General features: G+C 53.2%; 1 protein-coding gene across 1 annotated transcript; it reads right to left on the bottom strand.

Annotated features, from left to right (window-relative positions):
• Positions 1-658: 658 nt before the first annotated feature.
• On the bottom strand, positions 659-11,315 carry ARHGEF39 (Rho guanine nucleotide exchange factor 39). Its single transcript, XM_063128819.1, has 11 exons — positions 10,645-11,315; positions 10,174-10,360; positions 9,475-9,642; positions 8,054-8,148; positions 6,735-6,855; positions 6,358-6,476; positions 6,028-6,098; positions 5,657-5,788; positions 1,668-1,897; positions 1,222-1,310; positions 659-861 (listed from the first exon to the last, which is right to left on the bottom strand). The coding sequence occupies exons 1-11, from the start codon at positions 11,313-11,315 to the stop codon at positions 828-830; spliced, it is 1,917 nt and encodes a 638-aa protein (XP_062984889.1). The 3' UTR covers positions 659-827.
• Positions 11,316-11,566: the final 251 nt, after the last annotated feature.

The raw sequence follows: 11,566 nt of genomic DNA, 5'->3' as shown, positions 1-11,566 counted from the left end.
CCTCTTTCAGGATGCAAAGCCCACTGTGCCCCATACCATCAGTTAAAAAGCACACGTTGAGGTTTCAATATGGGCATTTTATGACCCCCCAAAGCTCAGCCAGACTGGTACTATAAATTCAAGAGAAACAAACTGTAATTGCTCAATCATCAGAATGACATGCAGATTTTAAAAGTTTGCACTCTGCAAGATCTATGAGTGTGGAAAGTAGCTTATACCAGCAGTGGAGGTTTGCTGCCGTCTTATCGAGGGGGCTCCTATGGTGCTTCAAGCAAACTGAACATTTTCACTCTCACTCCTTCAGCGGGCCACCAGCAGCTATAGCTGGTGAAGGCACAGGGTTCCCTCAAGTGGTTTTCCCGAATGTGGAGCATCTGGTTTTTTATGCTCCCAACTCACATACTGGTTGTCCTCCAACTCACATAGTTGGCCATAGTGGTTGGGGCTGACAGGAGTTAGAAGTCCAAAACATCTGGCGGGCATGACTTTGGGGAAGGCTGCACTGTACCACAGGCTAAAGACACAGGGGTTGCCCCACAACTGGCAGTTCAACCTGGTGAGCAGCCCTGGCAATGGGCAGATTTCTCACTTTTTTTGGTCTTGCAAGTAGAACACAAGACCAAGAATGGGTTAGTCAGAGCTCTGCCTAGGAGCTCCCCAGGAAAAATAAGATTCGCCTTTGCTGCAAGATCCTTTGCGTCAAACATCAGTGGTTTCCACATGGCCTGGACAGGCACCAGTACAGGCACGCCTGCTGCCCCCATTTGCTAGGGAGTCCTTCTGGCTTGTTGGGCCCTGTGGAAGGATGAGCTGTGTAGGTCGTCTGCTCAGTGAACTGAAGTGGAGCCGCTCTGCAGTCCTCTGTAGGTGAAGAAGGCAAGACACTAGGAGCAACAGTCTTACTTCCTGCCCTTGAACAGGAGAGAGGCCTCTGTGACTAAACAAATACAGCCGTCTCCACAGCCTTGCAGCATTGTGCTGGCAAACACGGCCCCCGTGGGGCATGGTAATTAGGATTAGGGAGACTCCGCTTCAAATCCATACTTGGCCATGAAGCTCACTGGGTGACTGTAGGTCACGCTCTCTTGGCCCAACCTATCTCGCAGGGTTGTTGCAAAGATTAAAATGGAGGGGAGAGTACCTTGTACACTACCCGGAGCCCCTTGGGGGCATAATTTAAATAACTAGATATGGGTGTGTGTGTGTGGGGGTATTGTTTACCTGACAGCAGCCTCCAGGTTTTGATGCCATGTGTTAAAGTTCTCTTGATCATGGGACATCAGCAGCAACTTCTTGTGTGGGAAGGAGAGCTGAAAAAGGGGAGCACTTTGTCACAGAGCTGCCTTGTGGCCCACAGCAAAAGCTTGGGGCACAGAAAGGGCGCAAGCAAACGTGATTCTAACCTCACTTCCCAAGACGGCCCACAATGACAAGGCATGATGGCACATGTGCCATCCCATGCATCAACACAGTGGCCAGCCATGCACGTTCCTGCACAGGCCCTTCCCAGCTCTGGGGTTAGCTTTGCTCACCACCAGTAAGGGCAGACCTTAATCACGCTGGCCATCTCGGCCCGGCACAGTCCAGCCTCCACAGAACATACTCATTAGATTCCTCAAACAGCACTGTGAGAATTGGGGCAGGTGCAGAGGGAGGGGGAGACTTACACTGAGCAGCCCGCCTTGGCTCTGGGTATGACCAAACACTTTCCCCACAGTACACTGACTGAGTGGGTAGACAGCTTGGCAGGCAAACTTGCGCGAATTCCAGGGATGGAGTGGGTGGCAGGGCTTGGTCACGAGCAAGATATCCGAGAAGAGGAAGAACATCCGGCGCTGCACAGCCTCCCCTTTGGCGGGCACCACCATCAGCCAACCTTCCTGGAGGTACCAGCGTCCTGCATGACAAAGGACAGAAGAGGCACAAGGATCAGGTGAGTTGTTGGGATTAAGGCGCAGACCCTGGCTGTCCGTCAGGGCAGCATGCACAATGCCAGCACCAATGGTGGATGCAAGAATCTGACCCAAAACTGGCATGGCCGTCCACGAGCCAGGGAGCAGAGCGTTTGGTGGCTGATTTCAGTGGGCATCGTAACTCCCTTCGCAGCACCATCAAGGCTCTTGACACACCTGGCTTGACTTAAGTTGATAGTTTATAATATCCCACTTTTCTGTGTCACAGATGGACTCATGACATCATGCAAAAATACATTCAGATTAGAAACGCATTACGAACCTAAATACAAATAATAAAATACAAACATAATCACAAAATCCGAAGGCAACGAAAAAGACTAACACACCTGCTACATTTTAAAAAATGAACTCCATGTAGCAGCAGGATAAGACAAAGGAGATAGCATGACACCCAAACGTCAAGCACAGGAATAATCAGAAAACTTCCCCCAAACTCTTGCCAAACAGTTGAGTCTGGAGCCTAAAGGAATTCAGCGTAGGGGCCTGTGGCTCTTCTGGGGAGGGCATCCCTCAAAGTCGACTCTGCTACCAATAAGGCCCTGCTCTTTGCACATGCCGCTGTGCTTCCATTGGCAATGGGCATCCGGGGCCTGACCCTCCTGCAGAAGGCAGGCCTCAAGCTATGCAGGGCTCTAAAGGACAAAACTCTGGGATGACTTTTGCCGGGAGAGCAACAGGGGGAGTGCAACCCTGTTGGTTCTCCTGGACCTTTCAGCGGCTTTCAAGATGATTGACCATGATGTCCTTCTGGATAGGTTCTATGGGCTGGTAGTTGGAGGTACTGCAGTGCAGTGGTTCCGCTCCTACTGGGATGGTTGATTCCAGAGGGTGGTGCTGGGGGATTATTGCTTGGTCCCTTGGCAGTTATGGCATGGAGTGCCACAGGGCTCTTATTTAATCCCCTGTGCTGTTCAACATCTACATGAAACTGCTGTTGGAGGCTATTCGGAGATATGGACTGAGGTGTCAACAATATGCAGATGATACCCAGCTCCATCTCTCCTTTCCATCAAACCCGGGTGAGGCACTGGCTGTTTTGAATCAATGGAGTGAAGGCCAATAAACTGATACTGGAACTAGTTACCTAGGGAGGTTGTGGCATTCAAGGGGCAGCTGGACAACCATCTGTCAAGTATGCTCTAGGGTGGATTCCTGCATTGAGCAGGGGGTTGGACTCAATACAGGGGGTTATGCTGGGACAAGGGAGATGGCTTTCTCTGTGGTGGCACCCCGACTGTGGAATGCCCTCCCTTTGGAGGCCCGATTGGCACCAACATTGATTGCATTTCGACGCCAAGTAAAAACATGATTATTATGATTATTTATTTATTTATATAGCACCATCAATGTACATGGTGCTGTACAGAGTAAAACAGTAAATAGCAAGACCCTGCCGCATAGGCTTACATTCTAATAGGGTTGATGGAGGTGGGGGTGGGACCTGGGAAAGATGCCCTCAGTTTTGCTTCTCCCCGTTCCCTACGCTCTGTGATCTTTATCTCCCTTCCCCCCACGCTCTCTCTTCTTGTTCTCTTTGCTTTTTCTCTCCCCCATCCGAATCCTTTGTCCCCTTACTCACTGCTCCTTCTCCTCCCCCTCCCCAGAGCTACTCTTTCTCTTTATTCCCCCCTGCCCCCCTCCCCTGTGTCCGCTCTTTCCACACACGCCCCTCACCAGGCAGCGGCACCCTTTCCCTCTGCCCCTGACCTCTGGCTTTAACTTTTCCAAGAGTGTGCGCATGCTGCAGAGCAAAGCTGCAGTCGCGTCCAGCATGTTGGTTTCTGTGGCCACCTAGAGGCCGCATGGAGAAATGAAGAAGCATAGAATAGTAGAGTTGGAAGGGGCCTCTAAAAAAGAAAAGCTGCTTCTGCCTGGGGGGACAAAAGCAAAGGGAGAGCGAGAAGTGTGCTGGTGGCGGAAAGGAAAACAAGTGGAGCGCTGGTGGTGATGGGGAAAGAGATGGCATTTCAGATCAGACCCCCCCCCCCGACCTCTGACCTCCAGTCCAGCCCTAGCAGCACCAGTGGTCTCATGGGACTCTGGAAATCCCAAGTTTCATAAGCCTCTTTCTATCTTGGACTGGCCATGGCTTTTTAACAAAGCCTTTGATGATTAAACTCACTGGCACATTGTTTTAACTGTTTCAACTGCATCTATTGCTTTTAAATTATATATTGTTTTAACTTGGATTATGGTTTAATTTCTTTTTAACTGTGTATATTTATTGTTTTATACTGTATGTTTTTATCTGTACGCCGCCCTGAGATCTTAGTGATATAGGACGGGATATAAATATTTTAAATAAATAAATAAATGGCCTTGTAGGCCGCTTCCAACTCTACTATTCTATGATTCTATACACAAGGGTACTGTTAGTGGGTGGTTCCTCTGCTATGTTCAGTCTGTTCTGGAGGGGGCTGCACTCACCCAAAAGGTCCATAGTTTGGGGGTGCTCCTGGATCCATCTTTGTCTCTGGAGACCCAGGTAGCCTCAATGCCCCAGAAGGTCCATGATCAACTTCAGTTGGTACACCAGCTGCACCTGTGCCTGGATAGGGATAGCCTAGCCACGGCCACTGGTAACCTCACGATTAGACTACTGTAACGCACTCTATGTGGGCTACCCATGTGTGTGGTTCGGAAGCTGCAGCTAGTGCAGAACGCAGCAGCGAGGATGCTCACGGGGACATTCAGCTCTGCTCATACAAATCCTGTGTTAGAAGAACTGCACTGGCTGCCTGTTATATACCGAGCCACATACAAGGTTATGCTATTATCCTTCAAAGCCCTGAACAACTTGGGATCAGGATACCTAGCAGACCGCCTTCCCTTATATACACCTAGACAGCATTTATGATCATCGGAGATGGTCCTGCTCATCATCCCATGTCGTCATGAAGAACCCCAGGGGCAGGGCCTTCTCTGTTGTGGCCCCCAACCTCTGGAAAACCCTCCCTTGTGTGGTTCGGGGAGCGGAAAAAGTAACATCCTTCAAATGCTTCCTGAAAACATACCTTTTTAGACAAGCTTTCCCTGGACTGTAACTTATTCTGGTTTTATGTGACATTTTTTGTATATTATGGTTTTAATTGTCAGCTGCCCAGAAAGCCTCGGCTGCTGGGCAGTATAAATATGTAAGGAATTTTTAAAAAAACCTGCTACCTTATTAATGCTCCATTTCAGCCAATAATCTGGCAGCAACATCTTTTGCTCGCTGAATTCTCCAAACGTGATTTAAGGTCCTCGTCATCAAGTAGAGCTAACCTCGAGACCGCCTGTGGTAAGATTTGACCTCAGAATGCCAACTCAGAAGCAGTCCTGGATTTAGAAGTACCCCCAAACTGTGACCCTAATCCTTCATGGGTGAAACCCCATTCAGAAAAGGTTGTAACCCTAAGCCTGCATAGGGCAGCCCCCACCATGCCCCCCCACCCAAAAGTGCATCCATTTTGTCTGGTTTCAGTTGCAGTTCTAGAGCCCCGTGCCAGAGCTCTCCCATTTTAACAACTTTGAGATTCCTAAGCATAAACCCATGCCACGGTTTGACCACTACACAGCTGGAAGATTAACGGACACTTGTCCACCTACGTGTCTCTTTCGTGGCCTCTGTTGTACTTGCCCTGCTTCCCCCATCATCTCCCAACGGTGCAGGAGGTCAGTCACGAACGCGGAGTACCCACCTGGGGCCAGCACCACCCTGGTCTTCTGCCCTTTCAGCAGTTTCTGAACTCTGTGCATCTGGTCCGAGTTTTCACGGAAGCGAGCTATTTCCTGGACTTTGTGAAATACCTCAAAGACAGACTTCAGAACCCCTGCAAAGGACACAACGTCGGAGCGGGGAAATACCACCACCCTGCTGGTTGGGGCGAGGGGGAGGGTGCCAGCGCCAGCCATTGGGAAAGGGGGGCAACAGGGGTGGAGGAGGGCATGCCATGAGCAGGAGCCTCTGCGAGTGTGGCCGGGAGCCACAAAAGGGAGGCGAATTTTAGATCTCTGCTTTATGCCCCACCCTTCAACGGGTTCCGAGGGGGGCTTGCAAAAAAGTTCTGACCTGTAAGCTGCTCGAAGTCAGACCTTTCCGGGGGGGTGTTCTCCGCCAAATCCAGCAGGAAGTCCCTGTACCTGCCCAAAGGAGGCGAGAGGTCGAAGGGCTGCAGGCAGTCACAAGCCAGAGACTACAGCCCCTGTTCCAGTCCAAGGAAGCCCCGGACTCCTTCCTGAGCAGCAGCAGCCTCTGCCCTCAGGAGGGCCACCGCCAGTCTGCCGAGGGTCTCAGGTGGAACTGCCTGGCCAAGGACCTCCGCAACGCAGCTATCACCGAGAACAGGCAGGCAGGCCCACCAGCTCCTGGGGTGGAGCTTCTGTGGAGGTTGCCACTCACTGGTGAAGCCTCTGCAGGGGCAGAGGGAGCAGCTCCTCCAGCCGGTAGCCCTTGAACTCTGGCCGGGACTCCTGCAGCTTCTTGAAGCGGGAAAAGGATTTGTTCTTCCTCAGCTGTTTCTGCAGGTGAAGCCCAGCAAAGGAGAGAGAGGCAAGGTTAAGCTGCTGTTGGCCATCCAGACAACTGATTAGCCGGCTGCTGCCAGATTCCCCTCCCCTGGCCACGCCACAAAGACTCGAAGGTGGCTCTCAGCTCTACATAAGAGCAGGACGACCACAGATTCCGCTCAAGCAGAATCGGGTGGGGGAAGGGGGTGTTGCTTGGATTGCCAGGTCCCAGCCCAACCGGAGCACAGGGGGCAAGACGGGGAGGTTTACCTCCAAGGTGTTCCGGGCCCGTTCCAGGTTTTCAGCGTAGTGGATGTAGAAAGCCAGCTGGTGACAGAATCCCTCCAGTCCAAGCCCCAAGCGGCCACTCTCCAGGTGAAAAAGCAGGGTCCTGGGCACAGAGAGTCCGGGCAGCGCGTTGAACCAAGTGGGGATGGGCCAAGGCCGCGTTTCTGCGCACTGTCTCAAGCTGAATCCCCACCACACATACCCTCCTCCCCAGCTCCAGATGGAGCGGAGCCCCAAGGAGCTCTGTAACCAGGTATCTGTAGTGAACACCAAGGATTCAGAGGAAGAGGAATTTGTGGCAAACAGAATCATAAACCTCAATCCCGTACCAAACATTCCCTCCGCTCATCAGGATGTTCCCAACACATTTTTGAAGAGTGATTTTCCACCCCAGTTTGGCCCAAATTCAGCCAGGGGGCAGGTGGTCCTCAGCTCAAGACCCCTTCCTTGCTGTGTTGGAAGAGGGCAACAGGCCCTTTCCAAAGTCTGGTCACCTGCTCTGTCCTATCGCATTGCACCTGCCTTTTACAGAATCACAAAATAGTGGGAAGGATATCATGTCTCCCCTCAGTCTTCTCTTCTCCAGGCTAAACATGTCCCCAGTTCTTTCAAGTCTCTCCTTATAGGGCTTTCCTTCCAGACCCCTGATCATCCTTGTTGCTCTCCTCTGAACACACTCCAGCTTGTCTGCATCCTTCCTGAACTGTGGTGCCCAGAACTGCACTTCAAGAAGGGAAAGACCCAGAACAGTCAAGAGAGCTTTTCTGGATGGAACTTTTCCTTGTTCCTTTGTTCTGGAGGGACCCTAACATGGGGCTGCCTCTGTGTTGGATAACATGAAATAACGGGTTCTTGTAAACAGACATTTGGGGTTGATCTGCCTGGCAGGTCAGGGAAGAATTTGCCTACAGAACCTTGTATGTTTTATGCCTTTTGCTAGTTCTGAAGGATTTTCTTCCTTTTCCATCATATACGCTACAAACTCTGATTTCTTAAATAATTTATAATTCTGTGCCTTGGGTTTTTCAAGTCCCATCAACTCACATAACTGCCATGGCCCAAATGTTCTATGCTGAGAGGGATCCAGATAATATTGCGGCCATTTTTGCACAAAGGACTTCAAAGCGTTCTAGCAGCCTCACTGACAATCAGCTGGTGGCAAGATACCGAGGCATGGTAGATTTTGAAAGCTCAGGTTAGCAAAACAGATGGCAGGAGTTAAAGGAAGGCTCCCCACTCACCCATACATTGGCCATGACACCCCACCCCATTAGTAAGGGTGCATCACGTGGGTCCCTTACCGGCTGGCAGAGCAGATAGACTCCCAGGATCCAAAGAGGGCCTGCTGCGCTTCTGGCTTCAGAGTCCCCTTGGCCCTCAGAATAGCCACAAAGTACTAATAGGGGACACACAGAACTGTTACTCCACAGGCACAGGCCGTTCCAAGCACACAGACCCTGTTCTCAGCAGCAGGGTTGGTCACGCTCCCTTGCTGACACACCACGTGGACAGCAAAACAACATAAGAGCCCTGATGCTGGATCAGACCAAGGGTCCATCTAGTCCAGCACTCTGTTCACACAGTGGCCAACCAGCTGTCAACCAGGGACCCACAAAGCAAGACATGGTGCAACAGCACACTCCCACCCACGTTCCCCACCAACTGGTCACACAGGCTTACTGCCACAGATATTGGAGGTAGCACATAACCATCAGGGCTAGTAGCCATTGATAGCCTTCTCCTCCAGGAATGTATCCAACCCCCTTTTAAAGCCATCCAATTTGGCGGCCATCACCACCTCTTGTGGTAGTGAGTTCCATAATTTAACTATGCGCTGTGTGAAGAATTACTTTCCTTTTATCTATCCCAAATCTCCTACCAATCAACTTGATGAGATGATCATAAGAACATAATCCCAGGTTCTAGTATTATGGGAGAGGGAGAAAAATGTCCCTTTTCCACCTTCTCCACACCATGCGTACTTTTGTACAAGAGTGTCCCCTCCTCCCTCCCCACTGGGAGAAGATGTCTCCCATTCCCTCCTTTCACCCTCAAGGAGCAAGAGCGTTGGGGGCAACGAGCCCTGGGGGCGGCAATGCCCTGGGCCGCCTTATACCCCCACAGCCTGGTTCCCCTTCTAGAGCTCCCTCCCTGCATTCTCTTCCTAGCCATACGATCTCTCTCAAAACTCTGCCATACAGGGGACAGGGCCGCAGTGCTGGGACAACATGGGTTCCCTGTCCCACCCCTTCCAACCAGATCCAGTCAGAGGCGGGCACGTGCCCCCTCCCCCCTGCTTTTAAGCATGCCCTGGAGACAGGTTTTAGCTCTATGTTGGCTCTTGAGTGGAAGCTTTTCAGTGATCTACTACTGCTGCTATTTTTACTATTGCTTCCTAGTGTTTTATTCCGTTTCTTAATTTATATTGTTTATTGTTTTAAGCTGCCTTAAGGCTTTCCCCCCCTTAGAAAAGGATCTATAAATATAAATACATAAATCAAATAAATAATTATGCACATTCAAAACCTGCCCAACACAGCTTCACATGTGGACTAACTGCAATGCAAAAGGTGCTGCCAAGAAAGGAGTCAGGCTGTGCTGACTCGGCATTGCATGTCGCCGATACCAGTGCTGCAGCTTAGGGAAAGCCGCCTGCCCTCCGGAAGCCCCCTCGGGGCCCTCGCACAGCAGGGCAGGCCGCAGCAGAAGCCCCGCTCCTCACCGTGGCCACCAGCTCCAGGTGCTCCAGGTATTTCTGCTCCGATTCCACAAGCTCCTTGGCCGTCCGGCAGCGCTTCCTCTCCCACCGGGCCCGCTGCTCCTCGACAGGGTTGCAGCCGCTCCCAGGATGAGCCTGCGTGGAACTCATGGTGGATGTGGAGGCGGAGAGCTTGGAAAAGAAAAGAGAGACCGTCAGGAGAAAGGGGCCTTGGGCCGGGCCAGGGGTCCACTCAGCCCAGGAGCAGCTCTGAGCACCATCAGGTGGACACCATGCGCAGGACAGGGGAAAGAAACCCTTTGCCTGTAGGCTGTGTGGGTCCACAGGCAGATGCACACCCACGTGCTTCTTGTTTTATGGATCATTTTCAAAGGCCATCGGTGGTCGCAGGGTCTCTCTGCTGCCTCCCTCCTCCAGGGCCAGAGGCAGGACGCCTCCAGAGCCCAGTTGCTGGGGGAGGCCAGCGGGAAGAGGAGGAGGAGGAGGAGGAGGAGGAGGAGGAGGCTCGCCTTGCTTGCGCTCCTGCCCCGCTTGTGGGCTTCCAGGGAGGGCGGGGATCAGGCAGCCACTGTAGGCACCGCCTGGGGCAGCTCCAGGGCTGCTCTGACCTTCAGGGGTTCGGAACATAAAGTTCAAAAATGAAACATAAAACTGGATGTTCGGAGCGGAACGGCACCGGAGCGCCGCTGCGGTGCCACGTGCCAGCGACAGCTGCGGCAGGACGCCAGCCTTGAACCCGGCCCCAGGGACAGCGCAGGGCAACGGAAAGGCCAGCCGGGCAACGGGTCCGCCCGAGTTGCGCTCTTCCACCGAGGCTGCGGAGCACGCGCGCCCCCGCGGAGCTGTGCGCCCCCCCGCCCCCTCCCTGCCCGCTCCGCCCGGGCCGGATCTGCGGACAAGCCAAAGAAGCTACAGCTTGGGGCGGACGAGGGGCCTCGCGTTAGAAAGGCAGCCGGACAGACGAAGCGTTTCCGACATTGCCACCGGGAAACCCTAAACATCCTGCGAAGCCAAGACCTCTTCAGAAGGGGCAACGGGGTGACGTGTTTGACAAACTCCTAAATAAAGAATGTGCACACATATAACTTGCATTTTTAATACCTATGTCATTACACGACTATCAAATTCCGTTGAATTGTGCAGCCCGTATTTTGCATTTAATTTTTTTACTACTTGTTCCAGAGGGAAGCGCCGCCCTCATGTCTGGGCTTAGGGCCACAAAGAAGTTTAAATCCGGCGCTGTACACCGCCCCGCCGCCCCACACGCGGTCTCTGGTCACTGGGCTTGATGGGAAGGTGCGTGCCTGGCCACGGGGGACGCGGCACGCCAGACCCCGCTCCCCTCCGCGCCCGGACCCACCGAGGCTCTTCCGACGCGGCCGCGCCGGCTCCGAGGCACGGAGGGAGGGGGCCGCCCGCCCGGCCCCCGGCCAAGCAGAGCCGGCAGGAGCCTGCCGGGGTGGTGGGGGCAGTCCTGTTCCCGGGGCGGCGCCCTCCCCGTCCCTGCTGCCCTGTACCGGCTCGATGGCGTCCTCCGCCCGCGCAGCGCCCGCCTCGCATTCAAACGGCCCGCCGGCGCCGCCCTCTCCTGGGCCGCGCTGCCCCCGCCCAGGCTGGGCGGGCTCTGGGCCGGGCCGCCTCTCGCTCTCGCTGCCTGCGGGGGAGCCGACGGGAAGGGGCAGGCGAGGCGCAAGGCGGGTGGAGCGCCGGAGAGGCCGCTCGCCCCGTGCCTCCCTCGTGCCTGCTCGCCCCACCACCAACGCCCCAACCCTTTTACAGCCTAGCGAATGTATTGCGTCCAATGCAGTTGCAGCCCTAAGCAGTGTGGACGGGGAAATGGCCATTGATGCGCTTGCGGCGAGGATTGGGCCCCTGGTGACAGCAGGACGGCTGAAAAAGCAGCTTTCAGCCCCGCTTGCCCTGCAAGGACCGGGTCTTGCTGTACAGTCTCTTCCTCCAGCCACAAGTACTGATTTCCCCTTTTGAAATTTCATTTCCTTTTCGTGCTAAAGCTCAAATACATGAATAAAAATAAGAATGTGCAGTTCTTTCCTTTTCATTTTGCTTAAGCAAAATTGCATTAATAAAAATGAAT

Source organism: Elgaria multicarinata, chromosome 6, assembly GCF_023053635.1.
Source record: "Elgaria multicarinata webbii isolate HBS135686 ecotype San Diego chromosome 6, rElgMul1.1.pri, whole genome shotgun sequence".
NCBI lineage: Eukaryota > Metazoa > Chordata > Lepidosauria > Squamata > Anguidae > Elgaria > Elgaria multicarinata.
This window is presented reverse-complemented; position numbering and strand designations above follow the sequence as displayed.

Bases quoted from the DNA above. Each gene is read 5' to 3' on its own strand.
- ARHGEF39 (XM_063128819.1), bottom strand. From the start codon at position 11,315: ATGGCCATTTCCCCGTCCACACTGCTTAGGGCTGCAACTGCATTGGAC. The intron at 9,643-10,173 runs GCACGTGGCACC...TTCTTTTCCAAG, and splicing joins TCCTGCCGCAGCTGTCGCTG to CTCTCCGCCTCCACATCCAC. The intron at 1,311-1,667 runs GTAAGTCTCCCC...CCCCTTTTTCAG, and splicing joins GCCAAGGCGGGCTGCTCAGT to CTCTCCTTCCCACACAAGAA.